The 23,761-nt window shown below is 39.5% G+C and overlaps 1 protein-coding gene across 7 annotated transcripts in view; it reads right to left on the minus strand.

The window, feature by feature from the left end:
• Positions 1-285: 285 nt before the first annotated feature.
• The window catches only part of NRG3 (neuregulin 3), a 366,191-nt gene continuing 342,715 nt past the window's right edge, over positions 286-23,761 (minus strand). For 6 of the 7 annotated variants that reach the window (XM_085554946.1, XM_032445355.2, XM_015866076.3 and 3 more), the window contains 3 exons: positions 16,737-16,864; positions 8,768-8,938; positions 286-3,595 (listed from right to left, as the gene is read on the minus strand). In XM_085554946.1, coding sequence (XP_085411072.1) covers positions 3,088-3,595; positions 8,768-8,938; positions 16,737-16,864 — 807 coding nt within the window. In that variant the 3' untranslated portion in view covers positions 286-3,087. Of the gene's footprint in view, positions 3,596-5,645; positions 5,782-8,767; positions 8,939-16,736; positions 16,865-23,761 lie in introns of all 7 variants that reach the window. The other variant, XR_014948838.1, reaches the window with a different exon arrangement.

A 23,761-nucleotide genomic window follows, 5' to 3' on the forward strand; every position in this document is an offset into this window, starting at 1 on the left:
AAACAAAGCAAAATTTGGCCTACCATTTCAGCTGGTTCAGTGCAACTTTAGGTAACCTTTTGTGTCCTCTACATACCTAAATGTGAGACCTCAGAGAAAATGTCCCATTTGCTGTAAAATAGGAGGGTCCGTGGGGGGAAAATAATTGCATTAGAGAAACACACAAATCACTGTAAGTTCACCTGTTTCAATGTTTGAAAATCAGTTTCTCTTCCTCTGTAAACAATGACAGTTTCAATAGGATCTGAAGTGTTAACTCTTAACAAATAATACACTAGTCTGTCATATGGTTAATATTAACGTCTCTCTATTCAAACATGCTGAAAACTGAATAGAACAGTTAACATATAACAGTCACACATCCTTTGCTGAATACAAGATCGCATCTCTAACAGGAACTGAAGGAATCCTCACCATTTCAGATCTCCATCAATCATTCAGTCAAACATTTCACTGTATTAAAGTACATTGCTCTTTCCCTCTTTCTGGGTCTTTTGGGGGTGCTCAGTGAACACATTCTCTCATTAAAGGCATTGTTTATGATATAGTTCTTTCTTCAACAGAAATCCTGCAGTGTGTTTCCAATACATTGCCAGAAGAGAGTTTGCACAGTTTGGCAGGATTTGGGGGCAAGTAGACCTTACAGTTGGATTGAAAAGATTTGGTGCTGACAGAGCAATTACTGAAAGATTTTGCATTTTACTGCAGAGGTACAATTTCTTGACATAATTAACGGTGAACAATTAATTTTGAGCATGCTCCACAAATTACTGAGTTGGAGCTTTACATAGAATCCATTTGTTAAATTACAGGTGTGTTCACTTATGGGCAGATGCACGCTCACTTGGCTTATGTCCTAAGCTGGCAGGAAACAAATGGTGTTAGCAGAAAAGTCACGCAACTGGGCCGCTGTGAAGCCAAGCCCCACTTAGCACAGTTCATCTTCCAGAGGTTTGTTTGGTGTGGGTTTTGTGCCACGCCAGCATAGGCAGCTAACCCAGTGAGATTGTGCCAGCCACTACGCAGTGCAAAAACACGGCACAGGGGGACCACTCTTTGTGGGGACCCCAGCCTACAGCCTCATCCTCCTGCTATGAGAATAGCTCTGCAGCTTTTTATAAAGGAGTCTGAATGAGGCATGCTCCATCCTAGGCATAAAGCATATTTTGCCCTCAAATAGATTCTTATTGAAAACACACGGCAGAGATTACAGCCATAGAAAGTTCTGTAAACAAGACAATTTCATCATTAAAAAAAAAAAAAAAATAAAAAAATTAAAAAAAGAGCCAGAACAAAACAACAAAACACACACACACAAAATAAGCCAAAAAATATAAAGAAAAAAAAACCAAGAATACCAAAGTAAGACTTGTTGAATGAAGATTTGTGAAGAGGATTTTTTTTTTTTTTTAATGCCTCAGCTAGGCACAAAATAAATGACATACACCTTCAGCATTTTCTTGTTCAAATTGACTTGACAGAGGATAAAATATTGCTTTATTCTGACTAAACATACAACAGCACTCTGTGACTGATTGTGCTATTTTGGGAAGTCTTGACACTTGTGAACTGGAAAGTCTGGGGCACATCTAATAAATTTAACAATTAATTTGCTGCAAATAATATTTTAATACATTCTGTATATATGGTAACTTTTAAAATCAATCTTGTGACATTATCAGGGAAGGCTATTTGGTAATTATTTATTATAGGTTATATTCTTTTTCCCCACAAATAAGCAGATATTTTAATAACAATGAAAACCGTAACATGTGAGCCACCAAATCCAATTCATTGCATTATTGGCATGTAATGTTACAATTTATGGGGAGGAAGAAGGAGTCAAAAGGAAGCAAAAGCAAAAAAAATGCTTACAGTATGATTGGGATAGTGTTATCAGGAAATGACATTTCTTCTCTAAGGCCTCCTCTAAGGCAGCAGGGATTGATTTGCTGGAAACCATCTGCTCATGTATAGCCCCATCAGAATCAGCTATGTGCACGCTCCTGGGTCTGCCCATACTAAGCTATCTGCAGGGCTGGAGCTTTAAAGTTCACAAGCCAAAGCCACGATTAATTAAAATGATCAGAGAACTGAGATCAAATTAGGGCAGCGTGGACACCTACCAGCTGGCCATCGACCATGTTGGATCTCCCAGATTCATCTCTGAATAACCCATAACAAAAATAGGTTAAAAATAAAACAACACACGCAAACCGAAGTGCTCCTCGAGAGCGTACAAATGCCTTCAAAGTGTAACAATTTAGAAATGTTTAGGGATCAGTAAAGAACAACATTCCCACTCTTAAAAACTAAACCAACCCAAACCTGCCATAGTGCGTGCTTCTGCACTTCGAGTTTCCCTCATTCTTCCTCTTCCTCCAACCGAGAAGCTCTGATGGACAAAGCTCGGAAGATGGAGCAGCCACAGGGCCACTGCACCTCCATCCAGAGGCCCCAATCCCTCTCCAGGCTTGGCCCGACCCAAAGCTCCTAAAAGTTTCCACTGACTTTCTTGAGCTGACAGACACACTCAGGTAAGGTAGAGAGTCAAGCATCTGGCTCAATTAAGGATTTACGGTCATTACACAGTTAGTGCCAAGAAGTAGGTGTTTGTGTGTTTCCTCCCTTGGTACAAACCCAAAACTGAAAGCAGAGGGGACTGGGTCTGTGCTAGTGTTTTGGGACTCACATCCTTGGCCGGCATTCACTGCAGTGCTGCCCTGAAAGCAAAAATGGTTTTTAGAACGGTCTTAGCCTTTATTGAAAATAGGATGCATAGCCTATGCCTTCTGACAGCCAAACAGGACAGTGTTAAAATACTCTGGAACTGAAACTGTATGTATAATCCTGCCTAGAAAGCACCTGATGTACACCTCATCACTCCCGGAACATTTCTTTCCTTTAAAAAAATATTTTGTTAAAAAAAACTATGATATGAGGGCGATTGACTATTTGGTTTCTTCTAAGTAGATGTTCTTAAATTAATGCATATAAATAATTTGTATTTAATTTCCTCCTTTCCTGTTTAGCAAAGCATCGAATGCACAGATCTCTTATTCCCCCTCCTGCAACCCCCACACGAAGTCACTTGGTCAATGCTGAGTCTCTTTGCATTTCACTTTTTAAGACAAATTGTGCCTCTCGATCTGCCTTGGCCATAGGGCTCATAGGCAGGAAGGCGGTGTTCTCGCTCGCGCTGCTCTCCGTGTCTACGCTCGTCAGTTCGAAGTCTTCTGACCTCCTTGCATCAGTCAGAATACGAATCTGCTCCTGCACAGTTTCTAGTAATATTTTCACTTCGTGTTGTTCTGCTATAAGACAATTACTGACAGGGGAACTCACATTGACAACTTCAGCTGAATAGGAGTTTTTGCACCATTTGATGCCTGTTACTTCAGAAACGTTTTGCATTTGCATGCAGGCTTCGTCCAAGCCCACAGATGGGATGATGGGAACTGAGTTGGCCCTTGAAGATGAGTATCCGACCAAGTCCTTCTGATCCACGTTATTAAAATAAGGGGTTGTCTCTCTTGAAGGCAGTTGCATATTTATTGAAGTATTCTGAGGAGTTTTTAAACCACTAGATGAATATCTGAAAGGAATAAGAAAGAGTTTTTGTCACACACTGAGCAGCCAGATGTGACCAGCGGAAGGAATGCTGTACAAGAGCTGTGCTGCAAGGACACGCGGCTGTTTTGAGTCACACACAGAGCACTTAGTGCTAGTGTGGCTCTGGAGAAAACAGCAGGCTCTGGAGATCTGGGTTTTATTGCCACTGCTTTTCCCTCTGTCCCATTTTCCCCACCAGTACACGAGAATAATAACAACAGCTTTTTACATGCTTTCAGGAGTTATACAGTATTGGACATAAGGAAGACATTTTTTACAGTAAGGGTGATATAGCAATAGCACAGGTTGCCCAGAGGGGTGGTGGAAGCCCTGTCCTTGGAGACATTCAATTCAGGCTGGACCAGGCTCTGAACCAGCTGATGGAGCTGTAGGTGTCCCTGCTAATCGCAGGGGAGTTGGACTAGATGGCCCTTAAGGGTCCCTTTCAACACAAAAAATCCTTCAAACCCTTTTTTTTTTTTTTTTTTTTTTCTTCTTTCCTCCTATAAATGAAATTTTAAGTCTCATTCTTCCATTTCTAACCAGAGAAATGGATTGATACTTTCTTGAACATCAGAACTCTCAACATCAAATCGCTATTCCAGGAAAACACTTAGAAAGGTGAAAAGGAAGAGAGATTGAAACAAAATTATGGTCTGTTAATTCATGGAAACAATCATCTGTGCACCCTTTCAAATATGCAGAGAGTCTACGTGCACTCTAACTCTGGAAAATACATCATTTTTAGTAATTACCCAATGCTGACATGATTTGGTTTCTTAGACCTCATCTGGAAATAAAGTCTTGTGCTCTGGAAAATGTTATTCACCTGTTCTTCAAGAAAAATCCTTTAACCTCCATTTACCTATACTATAGAATTATTTCATTTTTTGTGAGGCAACTTCAGTGCAATTTTAATTGACATTTCCATTTTGATTCAAAGCCGAATTCATCATTGTTGTCAGACAATGTTTTCACTGGTGTATTTAAAGACCAGACATGGAAAATATCCTAAATATAAAGAAAGCAATGCTCAAGAAGATGTTTCCCATTCCAGAAGTATTACTAAAAATGCAGTGTTTCTACTACTTGTGATCACCAAGAACCATAGGCATCACCTCCAAGCGATGTGAATATTTTATGCATCATCAGCTTTGTGTTCTTATCACTATTTGATGGGGCAAGCCAATGAGAAACCTAACATGTTTTATTGTTCATCATGAAAAGCGATAACTACATCTGGTACAGAGCAAATGTTTGAGCTTAGACAGGAAGGATGTTTTCTGAAAGCTGCTTAAACTCACTGGACCTCCCCCAGGGCACTCTATTTACATGTGCCTTGCTTCTTCTGGCATTAGCAGAAAGAGAACTTGGGAACAGCAATTAAAGCGTTCAAAACAGCTACAGCCTGATAAAAGCGTACAAAGCTAATTAAGTGGACAGGTTTCCTTTGGTCCTATCCTCTTGGTGAGCTGTCAGACAGACAAAAGAGGAGAAAACATCTCTAGGCACATTTCCAGGAGAGTGCTACTGATCTGCAGTTAGCTCGTCTACGGTGGCTATGCACAACTGCTTGATATGAGCCTGGGTATATGCACACACGCAGCGCCGTGCGTTGCTGTGCTGAAATTCTGCAGCAGCATCCCCAAAAGACAACAAAGCACAACTGGGAGCTCTGAAATAAGGAGGAGGCACTGTGAGCTTTGCTGCTATCTGATGGAACAAGATACTGCTTTGGGAAGTGGGACACAGAGGAACAATAAAGCAAGTGGCTTTTAGGAATATGGAACAGTATTTCTTTCACATGCTGTACAGCTGCATTTATGCTTTACTCTGAAACAGAAGGGGTCAGTTTTTGGTTAATTACTTTTGTTCTGTGCTTAGACACATTTATGGCCATTTACTGAGGGCCTTTTTTGAACAGTTTTTGAGAATCAGTATGAATGAAAAACTAATTAGCAAAACTATTCCAGAGGGAGGACAACTGAAAAAAATAAAATAATAATAATAAAGGAAAACAAAAGAGCGCAGACCTGTTGTGCCCATTCTTGTTTCCTTTGCATTTGCTTATTATATAATTGTTCAAACGACTATAGCTGGAGGGATCTCATCAGCTGCATTATTCCCCTTTTTGGTAATTCGGGCCCTAAATATATTCTGGGTTGCACCCTGAAAACAAAGGGAGTGAATGTTTTTAATGAATTTCACATGCAATGGATGTATTATATGGATGATATATGAGCGAAACCAAGAAAAAATTATCTAAATGAGTTGAGTGAGATAACAGTAACATTTGCCAATTCCATAAATAGGATTCAATTATTCTTGGTATTTTGAAAACTAATTGGCAGTAACAATAACATGTAACTTAATGCCTGGCATATTTCCAAAGCTGCTTTTTTTTGAAGTGCAGATGAACACACTTATGCCAGAAGTACATGTTTCTGCCCTGTGCTTACACAGCATTCAAAGAAAGACTGAGGTGAAAGCGCCATGTACTGTGTGTAACAGGCAATGTACTGAACTAGCAGAGATATGACTTGCGAGCCATGTGAGCTTTTAGTTAACTATAAACAGATCCCCGCTTCTCCTTTTGGTGCCAAACTCTTGCTGGTTACAACACAATGAGACTTCAGTCAATAAACACCTCTAAGTGCAGAATAATAATGACCGTTTCCTATAATTGTTGCCCAGAACTAAAATGGCATTAAGAAAGGTATTTGTATTATTTTTTTTCTGAAACAAATTATTTGGTCTGAATCAATTCAACTGCGCGTGTTCTTCGAAGTGCAGCTCTGCTCACTCTTCTGGTGAAACCAAGCAAAAAAGCCCTTAAAAGTTTATAAGTCTGCATCAGTAACCACCTGTTACACAGTTTTCAGGAGTCTGTCAATGAATGAAACTGAATGAAGCATAATTACGCTGTCCCTTAAAAGAGACATTAAAGCAAGACAGGACTTAATAACTTAAAATACAAAATGGGCTTCATTCAGTCTAGTGCAAAGAGCTTTGCTATAAGCCCTATTGCTATAGGTGTTCACTGTAGGGGCTTGATGGCCAAGTCCATTAAGATGAATGAAAGTCACTCACTGCAGTGACATTAGCAGGCTTCTGCTCAGCTTTGGAAGCATGCATACCTACCTGTATGTCTACCTGAATATACGACACATTGGGTATCTGTACAAATACACATTTGCAGATATAAAGTCCTGCCTCTAGCAGCTGATAGCAGGCAATGCAAATAGCTGTCACTGACAGCGTGGGATCAATGTATTGTCCCTCTCATTGCATGCATGCATGCCCATGACACCCCAAAATGATCAGCGGGATGTGAGCATGACACCATGATATCCCAAAATGCTCAGGCAGATGTGACTGCCATGGAGACATTAGTTTACTTTAGTCCTTTCAGTTCAGGAAGTTTTCTCTGCTACTCCGAGTAGCAGACTGATGAACCAATCATATTTGACTCAAAGTCTACAAATGGCAAATACTGAGAGCTGGTGCTTTCCTGAATCAGCAAAAGGACCCCAGCTTCTATAAGGACAGTTGGGCCAGTATCTACTGAGAGCACCAACAGTCTGAAACAGATGGTAAGAAAAAGATCTGGGGAAAAAGGGTTCATGGGTAGAAGGAATTTCTTCACTTAAAGTAGAATTACTGAATTGTTGTTGTATTTTGGTCCAGAGATCAGATGTGCACTTAAATTTTAGTTGATATAGTTATTAAAATTTAGTTTAGTTACAGTACTTCATTACTGCACCCCTTGCAAAAAGCTTTGTTACATTCTTGCAAGACTACACTTTCATAAAAATACACTATCTGTCATCAAAACACTTCAATAAAGCAAGATCAAAGAGTTGCTTTAATTTTCATGCCTAGTGTTGACATGTTTCTAATTCCTTCTCATGGGGACTGGTTTAAGGATGTTATTATCACATCTGTTATGCTACTGCTGGCACTCCAATGCAACAGCACTTGCCAGTGCATTTGCAGGCCTCTGTCTGAGGACATGTCCCACTGACAGAGGTAGAACAAAGCAAGTCCAGTGGTACAGACACACATAGTACAGAAAATAAGGACGAGGTGCCTCAGGGACTGAGGCCAAAAGGCACAGTGAAAAAAAGCAACAAACCAACCTTGTGCAAAATATCAACAGGCCAAATAAAGGCCAATAAAAGGTTAAACTTGTAATACCACGTACTGATTTCCTAGAGGAGAGCAATTACACCTATAGCCACGAGGCAGCTTTGCTTTGTTTTTTATCCCGCTTCTCAAGCTAAAAGAGGCCAACACAGCTTTCTTCTGTGCCTGTGTTTCAGAGAAGCAACAGCCTGCCTGATACAAAACTTCCATTTAGTCACAAACTTTCTTAAGGTCTACATTATCACAGAAACAAACAGCAGTATCCTGACTGTAAGAAGCAACAAACAAGCTCTTCCTTAGAAGAAGCAATCTGCAACAACAAAAGAAGCATGAGGCAAACCTGAACTTTTGAACAGAAAGATGACTCTCTTTCTGCTTTTTCTCCTCTATCCCAGGCAAGCCCCACTCTCAGTCTGCCTCCCCTAATCACTGTAGCCAGCTTCATTAGGCAGATTCAGCTACAAGAGACTTAGTGAGCAAAGTCACATTCCCTCCTGTGATGCCTGGCTATGGACTGATGTGTGCCTGCTTCTGTCTGTGCTAAGCTGGGACTCTGGCATCTTTAAATGAGACTAGAGCTCCACTGCAGGTATTCCTCCTGGTGTTACACGTAGTGTGTTTATAGTGATTCTGGAAAGCCTCTGGAGATCTATAGGGCTATGTAAATGTTATGCAAAACAACTCCACAATTGCAAAAGACTTCAAAGGCTGCTGTAGGTGCTCTTCTGAAATTCAGACCTTATGTACAGCTGGAGGTGAATTAGAAAATGGAAAATCACAGGTTCTTTGTATGTGTTCAAAGACAAACTCACATGAACTGGATTTCAGTTTTCCATCTACAGCAAACATGCTATCTAAAAAGATTGCATTAAAAAACATGAAAGTTGAACTTCTGAATTATTTCCTCTTATTTGTCCAGTGCTGACAGAAGAAAGAAGTGCTGTGCAAACATTACTTAGAATTATTTCTTCAAGTAGTGCTGGCTTACTGTGCATATTTCATTACTTACCCATGACAAGGTATTGTGTCCTGCTCTGTGATCCTGGACTCTTCTAGCTGTTGATATGCTGGTCCCGTAATCCCATTGAACCTACCCCGAGGTAAGGGAGGAGTTCTCCGAAAGGCATTTCTATGTAGCATCCCGTTTTTCTGTCCTGGGCTGCAGCATGAAGAGAGACTTCTAGAAACAAGACACCAAGGGTACAGTAATGATTATCACTGCAAAAGGGTATACTTCTACAAAGCAAAGATGCAAAATTAATCATGCATAGATTACTGTTCTTATAAACTTTGCTGTGGCAGACTACCACCTCAGCAGAAACTCTCTAAGGATACACACTGCTGTAATCCACAGCTAGCTGCTGTTTATGCTATATCTAAAAGATCACATCCCTTCCAAGAATGAGAATAATTGACTGGCATCTTAAAATGTTTTCTTATCCTTGATGAAGGATGCTTCTTTTATTCCTTGCTGAGTACCACAATCCTGATATTAGGAGACTGACCCTCCAATAGTGGAAATAAACAGCAAAAGTCTATCAGATTGAGCTCAAAACCAGATCTTAAGTTTAAAAGCCCATTATATTACCTATTGGCCCAGGGGTCCTCCTTGCTGGCAATACAAGGTTAATGCAAGGAAAAAATATATATATTAATGAGGCTGGAAGAAACCATCCATGACACAAGTTTCCTCCATTTCAGATGACACTTCCTTTCATACTGTTTTCCTTCTTTTTTTTATATAGATTGTTATGTACTTGTATTCTATACATTGATTGTTTTCTTGTTTTATACTCATTGATAAATAGAACTGTACCTTTTTGTGGTATGACAGAAAACATGTTTGTAAGCAATATTTTTGTTGTGTTTTGTAAAAAACAAATTTCTTTTTATTTAATGCAGGAATTAAAAGGTATCCACAATCCACAGTTTTTCTATTATTAGCCACAAATCCAGGTTTTGCTAGCTCAAAAACATGGGATCACAAAACTACGTCAAAATATAACCCATTTATCCTGCATGGCATGACTGGGCTATTCATTTTCCAGCTACTCCTTATAACATCTCCTGAGGCTCAGAAATGTGCATTTATTATTCAGTATACTCTTGGATCCTTAATGAAGTTTTAGTACAGGTTTGGTGGATACAAAGGATTATTACCTTTGGTTAGGTGAATAATTAGAACTTCTGATATAATTCAGCTATGCAAATGACTTTTCCTCAACTTAATTCACTTACTATAACATGATCTAATAGCAATTCACATTCTGTATGTAACTGAAACTGTACTTATAATTGGGGCCATACCTATTCCCAAAAGAAATTCTTGCTGGGATCAAATATCTTGGGCAAGTTCTCTTGGACAACATGCTTTATTAAAACCTGCCGCTTCTCTCTAAAAAGAAAGAAATCCAACAATCTCTACTCTACTGCTCATGTTCCTTTTTGGTCGCTGTACCGTTATCTTGCACATGCCTGGTGCATTTTAATTGAAAAGATCGATAACTCATAGCAATGGCACTCCCGTAAAGATTTTTTATGCTTCCTTAAATAGATTTTCCTTAGCTATTAAGAAGGCTGCAAAAAAACCCTTTGAGTACAAAAACAAGTTAGACTCAAGTTCCAGCCTTTCATTCCAGAGGGTTGAATTCAAGTTGTGAGATACAGCTTGTATTCTGTAAAATATCATTACCGTATCACAAAACAATTGCTATTTTCTGCTCAGGAAACTTGGATTATTAAATCAGGGAGTCTTAAAAGGTGTGGCTGAATGAATAATTCACAAAGGATAATGAAATTTTGGTTTTTTTGTTATTACTGATTGCAGTACGTTCATCACTGTACTAAGGAAGTCAACAAACTGATTAACTTAACAAACCTGGCATTTATTGCAGCTACTTGAAACTAGAAAGGCAGTGTTTAATAGTTGTTGTTTTGCTTGCAGCCCAGAAGGCCAACAGTATTCTGGGTTGTATCAACAGAGATGTGGCCAACAGGGAGAGGGAGGTGATTGTCCCCTAATTCCCTGCCCTTTAGAGGCTCTATCTTGAGTACTGCATCGAGGCCTGGGTCCCCCAGCACTGGAAAGATGCAGAGCTGTTGGAGCAGGTCCAGAGGAGGGCAACGAGGATGCTCAGAGGCCTGGAGCACCTCTCCTACAAAGAAAGGCTGAGGGAACTGGGCTCAGTAAGCTTGCAATTAGCTATGTCCCTCACAGGCCTCTGCTCTATTGCTCACATTACGTGCTTCCCTTTCTTTAGAAAACAGTGCCCTTCCCATTTCTCCAGGTAATTTCCCCTTCTTCAGACAACATTAGTTTCTTCCTTGCTCTGTTCTCCGGTCTAAGTGGGTAAAAGAGATAACCCATGTAACTAAGCTATTCAATAAAGCGGAACAATAAGGAAAGCTGCAGCAAATAATGTCTCCAAAATCTATTGATTACTCAAGAATAACAAAAACCAGAATAGGTTTGAAATATCTCACAAGTAATTCATAAACTGAGAAGAAGTGCAGTTCCGATGAATTAATTGTTTGAAATAAATAGCTTAAGAACCTCTAAAGTTAATAAAGAACTTGGCATTCATCTTTGTAAACTGTTCTGTGTGAAAATTTTCTTCAGGTAGAGAAACTGAGTAAAAACAAAGACTGTCTCAGGAGGTGGGAGTAATCCCCTTTTCAAGGAACATAACCAGCTCTCCAGTGAGGTTAACTGTACAGTGCAGTGAATATACAGTAACTCTGGAAATCATCCTGTACTATTTTTTTTTTTTCCCAGTTAATTACTAAACATAATTGATTGCACATCTCATTATGAACACATTCAAAAGTACCTTTGTTAATGGAAACATGAAAAGGACTAACAAGTGGAATACGATTAAAATGTTAAAACTTCAAATGTGAATTCCTTCTCATTTAATGAGCACAATGCAACTATAAGCATGGTTGTGTGCATCATTATTTACTTCTTCCCTTCTTTTTTTTTTTTTCCCGCCTCTTGAGTCTCACTTTCCCTTCTGGTGATAGTACTATCACATCACTTCGATTTTCATCATTCTCTTCCTTGGTATCTCTTGCATTCCTTCCACCTGTGCCATCACATTTTCTCTGTGTTCTCAAGATACCCCCTGCTGTTATGCTCTGAATTAGACATTAAAGAGAAAGATGCTAAAACATCAAGTGTTAATTTTTTTTCCTTTTTTTTTTTCTTTTTTTTTGCATCAGCTTCAGTTTTGTACATCATGTACTAAATGTAAGCTCATCTCTAGTACTATTAAGCTGCCTTCATCCACACAATTGCAGTTCTAATAGTTTTCTTTAAAAGTAAAATAATAAAATCTTGAACTGGGATACATGACTGTCATTCACAAAGAGAAAATAAGGAGGAAGAAAAGGAAATTCTAAAACTCATGGTAAATACTCTGTTTCTGTATGTACAAAAACTATATAGAGTGGCTTACTGCACTACCTATAACACTGCCTACTGATAACAAGACACAAACTGTGCTGGTTGAAGCTGAAAGCCATACTGCTTGTCCTTGCTAGACAGGAATACTAAATATGTACCCCAAAGATAGAGATAGCTGCCAGATAAAGAGCGTCTTCCACAACTCGCTGGAAGCCACATTTTTAGGCAGTGGTACACAGTCTTTTGCTAAGTTCAGATGAACTATTCAGACTTCTAACCAATTTTCAGATCTGTTATACTTAAAAACATAAGCATCTCTCAATAAATGCCATAGGAAGGCACAGTACTGTATCACAAAGTCCTTTCGTCAGGCTGTTAATAAGCATGAGATGACACAAAAAGCACGAGCCTCTATTGGCATCTTTGTTATAGAGAGGCCCTCAAAGGACAGAGTTCATGTCATCTCTGGGACTTCAGCAAAGCTGCGTGTACTTTAAGTAATACTAAGACTATAACGAGTGTATTATGCTAAAAAATGATGGCATTAGCTGAGGACTTTAAGAGTGTGTTATTCACTTGATATGTTTAAATCCCCGTAGCATCCTACATTCCAAGCATTTAAGCATCACATTTTTCTCCTGCCTTTGCAAAAACCAATAGTGTAACAAAACACCAAAGATGACGTAGGAGAACAACCAAACCACAAGGGCACAATGACCCGTGTTTTTCCAGCTCATAAATGGTTGGAGCTGGTCAGATCCTCAGTTCAGGTGACGAAGCAAGATCTCCCAGGCTTATTTTTTTCTCTTCACATGAAAGAGCAGCTAGCCAGCAGCTAGTCCCCATGTGCAAGCCTAACTACTCTTGAGTACTTTAGTAGAAATGTTACTTATGTACTCAGGAATAGCACTCGCTGGAGCTTTGTAATTCTGCACAGTTGCAATGTATAGCCTGGGGTCACTATCCCAGGTCTAGCAGTTAGGTACATACAATAGGAAAAAGGAACCAAGATGTCAAAGGTGTGTTGGTGGCACAGAGTTCAGCCAGCCACTGTGACCTCATTCTATGCTTTCTGTACAGCTGGGATCAGCCTCTGACCTAAAATGACTACTCCAGAATGTTGCTCTACATTGAAAACTCAGATTTCAGATTCATTATGATGAGTAGACATCTATTTGTATCGCCACTGTACTGTTGTATTTGTTCATTTTAAGCAGGTCTTTCAGTTCTTCTTGTCTTTTCTCTGATGTGCTTATAAGCAGCTGTCATATGCTCTTTTCAGCCTTCATTTACTACACTAAATGAGACAAACTAATCCTTTCCAGGGAACACAGATGAGTCATCCCTTATTGTTTTAACGCATCAATGCAGTTTGAGCCCACATTAACCAGGAGGCCATTTCATCCAGACAAGAAAACACTGGTGATTCCTCATGCTACATTCACATGCAATAAAACAATATATTGTGAAGTCATTTTAAAATTTCTGACTTTGTGATGGCAGCGTCTTCACTAATGCTTCCTGTCATCCTACTTTTCTTTTGCATGTCCACATCACTTTGTAACCTGGTTACCCTTTCATCAAGTGGTACATACTGTACCTTTTCTTCCTCATTTGTTTCTCAGCTCATGGGAGAAGCTTTTGTTGTTAGTTCTCAAATGATTGGGCTTGTGTTTAGTACTGCTGAATTCTGAACCACGTTACTCCACTCCTCAAGGTTACTTGATTCATTCCTTACCTCACATCCAGAGCAGTATCTGTGCTTACCCTGCCTTATGAGTAATTTCTTCAGTATGCTCAAGGACACTGATTGCTGCATTTTACTTTTATTTTGACTGTTGTGATGTCTATTTTCATACATTTTGTTCCATTCCTGTTCTGCCTTCATCCCCAAACAATCACCCTCATTGAAAAACAAAGTACATTCAACCAGCATTTCCCTACTTGCTTCATATATTCTCTCTGTCCCTCCATCAGCTTTGCTTCTTTGGCTATAGTACTCTTATGATCCAACAAGAACACTTGACTTTGGTATCACCAATAACCCTCAACTCTCAATGCTTTCTGGGAACATTCACTTCAAGAATGACCTCTTGTTCTTCGTGATTCAGTTTGTTTCTCCACCTACACTTCATTCCTTTAATCCATTTCTTTCAAGTAAAATTCTCCAGAAGACCATGTTCTTTCCTAGGGAAAACAACAGATTCTTCATACTTTCTCCTTTTTTCAAGGCTTCCTCTTAGTTGCTTTACTTTATCAATATCTGATTTCTAAAATTCATTTATTGTCCTTGCAGAATAACTTAGATTGTACTGAGAGCATCAAGATCAAAACGTTAATGTCGAAAAAACTGTTTTTACCTATGTCTTTTTAATGGAATTTCAAAAGGCAACTGCTAATTCTTTTAAAATTTAGTCTAAAGTTTATCCTACTTTGGCACTTTTGCAAGACAATACAGCTGGTTCATGCTTCAAGCCTCTGCATTTGGCTTTCATCACGGCATTCTCTGAAATTAAATCCACTGAAATAAAAGATGAATGAATCAAAGAAAGAAAGTCAGCATGTCTAACTACCAAGAAAAACGCTATGCAAAGGGATCAGACAACAGTCCAATAGCTAAGAAAATCACAGTTTGTTACTGTGTATACAAAGGCAGCAAGAGTTTTCTTTCTTAAACTACAGATAATCCAAGAAGAATTTTTGAGCATACTGTATACTTTACAATAAGTTTACTCACTAAACATGCTTGTTATTTTCCACTTCTAACTAAGGGTTATTTTACATATGGGAACATAAGGTATTAAATACTTCCACATTAATAAGAGTGAGCAATACAGAGGAGATATTATAGGAGTAAGACTCAGTGGTGATTCAATCTTTCATCTTTGCATTCAGCTGAGCTTGGGAGAGTGAGTAAACTTATTATCCAGTAATGTGAATGAAATAACTAGTTGATCTCTTCTCTGTCTGACAAATTTCAGCAAGCCACAATGACTTCCTGCCCTGTTAGTCCTAAAGCCAAGGCAAAATTGTTTTGTTTTTAGAAACTATTGAGCAGACAGTCACTGATTTTAAGCAGGTCTAATTGTGGAAGAAAATACTTCCATAGTGAGCAGAAACGGAATAAATAGTTAAACGATTGCATAAAATGATTAAAAAAAAAAAAAAAAGAAAAAAAAAAAAGAAAAAGCAGAGCTGCTCTAATTTTTCCAGGTCTGTGTCATGTTTTGAAGACAAGATACCACTATTTTTGTCTAGTTGTTCATTTCAGGGCGACAGAGAACTTCAGCTAGGACCACTTTGGACCTGTGTCACTGCACCTCAATGGAATGGAGTGAGGGGATGCTTAGAGCAAAATGCATCCTTGTTTAAAGAAAGAAAAAATAAAAACGCTTCTATTTTTTTTTTTTTTAATCTATATTTAATATACAGAAACAATGGCTAATTGTGTTTAGACTGTGATTAATTAGGTGGACATTACAAAAAGACTCCAAATGAAATGGAGAAAAAAAACCCACCATACTGCACAGAATTTAGAAACTACCGGAACTGAGTAACTTAGGTAGCTGTCACACAACACATAAATCAAAGACAGTCTTATAAGTCACTGGCATGTTAAAGTCTGTTGCATTTTTTATAAAGTGAGGCCCTTGTATAATAAATCTTAAGTTATAAAACTATGAAAAAGAATTTTTTATAAATCAAGCTGTCTTAAAGCAGTTCTGAAGCAAAGGCTCTTAATACTATCCAATACTTGACACCTGGAAATAAGAAAATGTAGTTTTTGTTCCCCTTTGTAAAGAGAGGTTTTGGTGTACAAATGTGTTCAAGTGAACACTTGGCAATTCTGCATTAATTTACTCAAACTTCAGTCTGGCTTATTCTGTAATTTCCCTACGGAAAACAGGGAGTTTAGTCTCATCCAGATTTTGTTTTAAGGACCCTTTAAAAAAAAGAAATATTCAGTCCTTAATTCTACATTTAAAAGCTTAATAACTTCACAGTTCACCACTTAATAATTTCAAATTGGGGTGTTGCAACCATGTTATCAAGGGCAAGTGAATGTCACCGTGTTTTTTCTAAGCTTCACCTTTTGACTAGATTGTGATTACAACATTCCACAGAGCTTCAAGGGGGAACCATTCTGGGCAACACAGTTGATCTACAATCAGTAAAATTATTATGCATGTATTGAAAACATGCGAAGAATAAGGAATAAACCAAAAGAAAAACGAATTTGACATGATAGCTGACATTTTCATGACACATTAAAGGATTCAGTAAGGTTAACATTTAGTACCTAACCCAAATAGCCCTTCCTGGTTTACATGGCACATTATCATTGGTTTAGGACAGTCTTTCAAACAGAAGAGAAGGTATGTGACTGAGGGACTTCAACAAATGTTTTCTTGGCTTTACACCAAACACCACAGAAGTTACCACCTCATGTGATCCACACTATGGTCCTCTCTATCTCCCAGCACTGTTGCTCAGTCCTCCCTCCCATGTGTCACCCACCTGGCAGCATCCCTCAGCAGCCACCTCCCCATTTCCCAGGCAGTCATTTGCTCACCTGTGCTGCTTGCTGGGCTGAGATCCTCTGTCAGGAGACAAAGCCTCTGGGAAAGACTGAGGACCTGAAAAGCTGGACTCCATGACTTTGTCCAGAGCAGGCTTGGGGTGCCTATCTGTTTTGGAGTACTGCAGCACAGAGAATAAAATTAATTAATACATAAAATGCAAAATACACTGTTGATGTTATTCAGTAAGAACTGAAATTGATAGTGCAGAAGTGCTATAATTTAAATATTAAAACCAGGGAGTGCAAGTAATAACATTCATTCACTGCTGCCTACACAAGTGAAGAATGCCAAAGTTTGTTGTCCCCATTACCTTCTTCACATCAGAAACCCGACGTTCACATTAGCAGCAAAAATACTGACTCATCTGCCCAAAACAAAAGGGAACACAGACTCCTTTGAATAAAAAACTGCTTTTGAGACTGTAAATGGATATCCCGAAACACATCTCAAATGGTGTTCAGCACCTTTTTGTGTCCTTTGGTGATTTCGGTCAAACATTCCTTTCATCAATATGCATAACTAGGAAAACCACACTGAATAGCTTCTGTATCATCAGATAAGTAAGAAAAACATTTGAATCCTATCTGTAGAGCCAGACATCCCTTCTGCACCTGAAACTTCTGACCTGGGAGTATCTGTGCTAGTAGTATAGCTAGTAAACATAATCCTTCTCGTGACAGTTGTGTGTGCAGGGCAATCTCTGGGCACACAGTGTGACATAAAGGTCTGTAAAGCAGACACTGGATGTGAACAGGAATGGATTTTTCTCTTCTTGCTTTGTGATTCATCTGGAAATTCAGCAAAAAAAAACCAAACTGACTCTGATCCTGGATAGGGCTGGGAAGTCAAAGAGTAAGACAGGTGCATTTTGGTTTGGGAGAAGAATCAATGTTAGCAGCTATTGGGCAGTACCTCAGAGGTACGAGCGGTTAGCCCACATTTCCACAGGGTTATGAAAAATAGCAGAAAAAGAAACAGAAAAGAAAGATAACATTTCTTTTGCTACGTTGAGATGAAATGCACTAAACCCAATTGGTCCACTTTTCTTTAATCCTTTTCTCTCTGCACTGAATTTGTACTTATAGTACTAGTTGGGCTAGGTTACCTTTACAATAAGCTGGTACTGTGGGATCTATTACATGATTACATCTATTACATAATTAAATATTTTAGGAAAAATTACAATGTACATGAATAAAATATCACAGTGCCTTGCTATTATACAACAGCATAAGCATTTGTGAAGGAGACAGTAAGATTTCTGTCATGGTACAGTTCTTGCCCATAATTATTTGGCTGCCTAACAAAAGAGCAGGTGAGAACTCCTTAAAAAGAAGGAGTTATTTCCTGATTCCCCTGTATTATAATTATCTGCATTTCCTAAGAGTTCAGCAAAACTAAAAAGCAAATTCTGACAAGATTACTCTCTCCTAACCATTTAAGAGTATGTTCACAGAACGTCATGGTCTACTAGTGACCAATTTCTATTGATAAAAAACAACAGATTTTTCTAAGTTCTCTCTTCTTTCTCTCTCTGTTGTGTGAAATACCCACAGGAAAAGGGCCCAAATCGCTGCTTACGGGCTTCTGAAGGCAAAACTGTGAAAGTGGCTATATGCAAAATGTTACTGCACACGAAGTAAACACAACTAAAATAATAATATGAAACATATTCCACTCGTTTTTCTTCCGGTTACAATCATCTTAGTTGTCATTTGTCACTAATGTGGATGAAGCATTCAGATGGAAGCATGTCTTTTAAGGTGCTCGTGCTTGTGACAATTGAGCTATGGGAAGAATGAGTTGTAAGCACTAGGAAGGAATTTTTGTCTTTTTTCTGGTTTGTTCATGATATTAAATTGAAGGTCCAAATGGCTTTTTAGGACCATGAGCATCAAGTGAACCACAGAGGTTAAGCAGGGATGAGCTATGCCACTTGCCACATGGTTAAAGTGAATGTGGGCTGGGGTGGACCACACACAGAAGAGCATCTTTGCTCACCACAGCTGAGGAAGAACAGTCCCCCCATGAGCTGCTCAGTGCAATCCCAAATATTCAGCAGCTATCAGTGCCCAGGCACAGGGTGGTTCTTCCTTCTTACTCAAACATTTATTTCCTGACACTTCCAGATCCATTGCTCCCCAATTATCTCAACAGCCACAGCGTCAATTACACTGATAAGATCAATTTCAACTGAGGGTGCAAACACATTGAGAATTTGAACAATCAATGGAATCAATTTCATTTAGATGCAGCACATCACACATAGAATGGATATATATAGATAATGGACATAGCTGAGTTTCCTCTTTCCCAGCTTAACCATGAATGCCACATTCCTTCTCTGACACAGTCTTTGGGGGAAAACATCAGAATCCTGAGAGAAGTTTACAGAAGCATCAAGCAGATGCTTGATGGTCCCAGTGTGGGACAGGGGAATGCCACCCAGCTGTGCCATAGGGGAGCCAGCTCCACAGTCCCCAGCTGTCATCCAAGCTGCACCCCACAGAGCCCTCTGCTCACTGTGAGCTGCCAAACACTCAGCCCCTGCAAGGGATAAGCTGTGAAGCACTGTCAGAGTACTGTACTGCTCTGGGAGGTTGGAAGCATCCCTGAAATCTTACATGTATCGGGTGGTTCTCTTTTGTTTTTTAAATGGTTTTATTGTCTTTTTGGTTAATTATGTGTGCTTGTTTGAGCTGATGTAAAAGAAATGCTGATGCAAATAAAGAATAATGAAAGCATTTAAAAACAAAGCATTTTGCAATTTTCATTTCTCCAAGGTTTCACGTAGAAAATCATCTGTTACATGCAATTACACAAATGCTTTGACAATAAGATCTCACCCCCTACTGGCTAACGCTAAATGAGTCTCTGCAAGGAGTCAGCCTCTGCCACTGACCTGCTGTATCACTGCAAATCATTTCCCTGCTCTGTGCCTAGGACCATTCTTTCTTAAATTCAGGATCCACAGGTGACAAACACCTCATATGTGCTACAGAACAGCTAGACGCTGTTGTCCTAAGGTTAAGCAAAACAAAACAAGCCCCTCTTTCTCCTTGATAGGTATCTCTCAAATAATAACATAAAATAAAGTGCAGATTTATGTCAGCACTGTAGGAGAGGTGAGATGGGGTTGTCAACTCAAAAAGGACTGTGAAGGCAGAGGGTATTAGACTTGCATTACATTCAGAGAGGTGAAGAACTAATGCTTCTTGAGGAAGGGCTTGGCCTTGCCCTACCAGCCTGTCAGCTAGAATACTGAGCATCCTTACAGCTGCTCCCTGTGCTTGGCTGCCAGCACTCTAGACAGAGGCCAGCAAGCTCAAGTCTGTCTATTATGGCAGTTCTTCCAAAGTCGTCGCAAGTTACTTAAGTGAGAAATCTGCTCCTGACCTTAGCTGATAAATCACATCGCAACTGAAGTAAAAACACACACTCATCTTTATAAAGAGCAAAATGCCTTTGTCTGGTATTCAACGTATACTAATTGCGTTTGTATCACAGTGACTAAGTTTATTTACTACGTACAAATGTCAACAAGTCACAAAAAAAGAATTTTCATCCTCTTGTGATAAGAATATAAAAAACCTGAAGCCTGTGATTGCAAGCTGTTAGAAACAAGCGTAGTGAGAAGTGGTACCACATGCTACAGCATGAAAAGCATATTAGGCACCTCAGAGGCGATGTGATGGGGAATTAATAGATCCACTTAGTTTCATGGGAGAAGGTATTAAATGGCATAAGGATGAAAAAGGCTATTGCAAACAACCACGCCAACTGTCAGAATCACAAAAGGAATGGCAAGTCTTCTGCGGCCTTTGTTGTTGCTGGTGTTCTAAAGGTAAGGTAATATAAAGAAACCCTGTAATCAAGGTGTAGAAAAGGAGGCAATAAACACTGGGAGACCCCATGCCTGGTGATCTGCAGAGAAAGAGAAGTGGAACTGTGGGTGGTGTGTAAGGTGCTGAGAGTGTTTGCCTATGAGGGGCAGCTGAGCATCCTGACTTGCTTGGGTATGATGACATGGAACCATTTGCTGCAGCATTATGGACCGCATTCATTAAATATCTCTCAAAGATGATATAATCTCTTTGGGAAGACTTAGATAACAATAGGAAGTTCGAAGCTTCACGCGCCTGGTAAAATAAATCTTAATCTCCTGTGTACCCCAAAGATCCTCCATTAAGAACTTGCACATTACTCTCTTTCTGACTGAAGACTTATTGCAAGATTATCAATACATTTGCATTTGTAAAGAAGAAAAATGGTGTACAGAAAATGGGGCAACCACAAAAAGAATACAGGAGACAGGAACCTAACCTTTCGCGGAGCAAAATGTAGCAATAGTTATCCAAATTCAAGCTCCCTGACAACCTAGTAAGAAATTGCACATTGCTGTCCAATTATTTGGGAAAAGGAGTATCCTTGAAGGAGACTGCAGATAAATACTAATAGACTAATAGCTCTGTTCAAACTGTTGTTTATGAATCCTGCTTACAGAATACCACATTGTTTATCTAATTTGTATCCTCTACTGTACGATGGAATCGATAGTGAGAGCCCAGGTGAACACAATTACCAGCTCTGAGCAGTAGGATTTCACAGAGAATACTTCACAGAATCACAACTCCACTCTCCACTAAGGAAGGAAGTGGAAGAGATGTAATAGATTCAAATGCAGGAAGAAAAAGCATATGATGCTTCAAAATATTTCTGCTGCTGATGCAAACAGAAAGACATCCACATTTTGGCTTAAATCTCCAAAACTCCTTGCATTCTTCCTCAACACTGGGGCCAGCCAAGCAAGGTGAGTTTCCACATGTTCACATTAAAGAGCTGTTGGTTAGTTCTGCAAAGAACTACATCTTTTCATAACCAGTTCAAGCTGGTTAGAATTGATAGCATAGCAAACCCAAACTCCTCAGACACTTTCTACTTTGTTTATGCTTACACTGAAATATCTGGGCTGTATCCCAGTGCCAGCTGCTGTATATGAATGTGCTTGCAGTAGCTCTCCTCACTAAAGAGGACTAACTATGCTGCTAGAAGATGGCATGACCTGTACATGGTTCATACTTGGCTGAGGCATGGCACTCAACCTGGAGCTTGGTTTACGTCCATGACTGTATCAGCAAGCTCATGCTCTGTTGCATACCAGATGGGCCTATTCTTTCCCAACATTATTATACCACTGTATGCTGGCATCGCTCATTTAGGATACTTTTTAAAGGGTCCAAAAATCTGAATAGTATGCTCCTAGTATTTACGAGAGCTCTTGAAGTACAGTTGTTGCAGATATTTACCAGTTCACAAAGCCACATCTACACCACACTGTAGCAGACCACCTAGCAGCTGTCACACCAAAGGCTTCAACAGTACTCGTGGTGCCTGACTATTTCAGGACATGGCCATTCTTCCTCACCTGTTTTTATCGCGCTGAGCAGAGAATGGGCAAAATAAAACAAGATTGCAACTTCTTAAAATGAGGCAGTTCCAGAAAGCCTCTTTTTCATACCTACCCATCTCCATATTATTATTTCTTTCTTGACAAGTCTATTGTTTAACTTGAACAGCTGATCCAATTTCCCTTATGCAGCAATCCAAACAGTTGCAGAAATAAAGAGTAAAACCCTAATAAAATGTAGATTTATAATACATCTCAATAATTGTTCAAAAAATGAAATGTGGTAGGGCTTTTTCCCCCCCCCCCCCCCCCCCCCGGCTTTTAACAGCAATTCTGATGCATTTACATAGATTCTCCCATTTAAAGATATTCAAAATTAACATTTAAACTAAGTAACAAAAATGAATTCTTTTCCTGAAGTCCAGTGAAAGGTAAAAAGGGAAAGCAAAAATAATGAAGAGATAGTACTACACTGAAACTGGTCAAGCTCTTTAACGCCCCCAAACACGTGAAACACTAACTGCTACATGTAAAGCTTCTTCCTAGGGCGGTGCAACATGCATCCATTATTAAATGTAGCAACCTCTGACTTGAAATACAAGGGCTCTTTTGGTATAGACGTTGGAATTGTCATCAAGAATAATCATAGAATCATAGAATGGCCTGAGTTGAAAAGGACCACAATGCTCTTCCAGTTCCAACTCCACGCCTCCAGGGATGGGGCATCCACAGCCTCCTAGGGCAACCTGTTCTAGTGCGTCACCGCCCTCTGGGTGAAAAACTTCCTCCAAAGGTACAACCTAAACCTCCCCTGTCTTATTTTAAAACCATTCCCCCTTGTCCTGTCACTGTCAACCCTCGTAAACAGCCATTTCCCCTCCTGTTTATACACTCCCTTCAAGTACTGGAAGGCCGGAATGACATCTCCCCAGAACCTTCTCTTCTTCAAGCTAACCTAGCCCAGTTCCCTCAAGTTTTCTTCATAAGAAGAAAGAACAAGAAACGAAGAAAGAATGAGGAACATTATTCAGCTGTTCTCAGGTTTGAACTAACACAGAGAATAGAAGGCAGGGTAAAAAATAAAATAATGAAAGCACCACTAGCTCTATTATGAATAGGGAGGAGAAAAGTAAGGGTGAATCTTTCAGAAAAAGCAAGGAGGACAGAACATAAGGAAGACAGATTTCCCACGTAAAAGGAGCACTTGAATTAGGAAAAACAAGGCTGCTAGGATTTCATAAAGCAAAACCCTTGAAAATAACAACCTTTATTTCCTTAAGTTTCTGTATTGGTCCCTGGAAATAAGAAGAACCAAGATTTCTCCCCAAATCCATACAAAGCTGCAGATGGGAACCTCACAGAGACCACCTCCGGAGTGACTACAGCACCTCCACAGCAATGAGCCCTGGGAAGCTGCCCACCAGCACCTGGTCTCTGCCTTGCCCTGCTGATACACACAAGGCAGAGCCCTGGGGTCTCATGGAGAGATACCCAGCTACTCCTAAGCAATAGGAGTAGCCCTTTTCTGCTCTCTTGTCAATTTCTCCCCCTTTGCCTGGTTTTCCTTTTCTCCAATCTGCCAAGATCTGTAAATATTTCATGAACTGC

This window comes from Coturnix japonica, chromosome 8 (assembly GCF_054131305.1).
Source record: "Coturnix japonica strain WE chromosome 8, WE-NBRP24, whole genome shotgun sequence".
Lineage (NCBI taxonomy): Eukaryota > Metazoa > Chordata > Aves > Galliformes > Phasianidae > Coturnix > Coturnix japonica.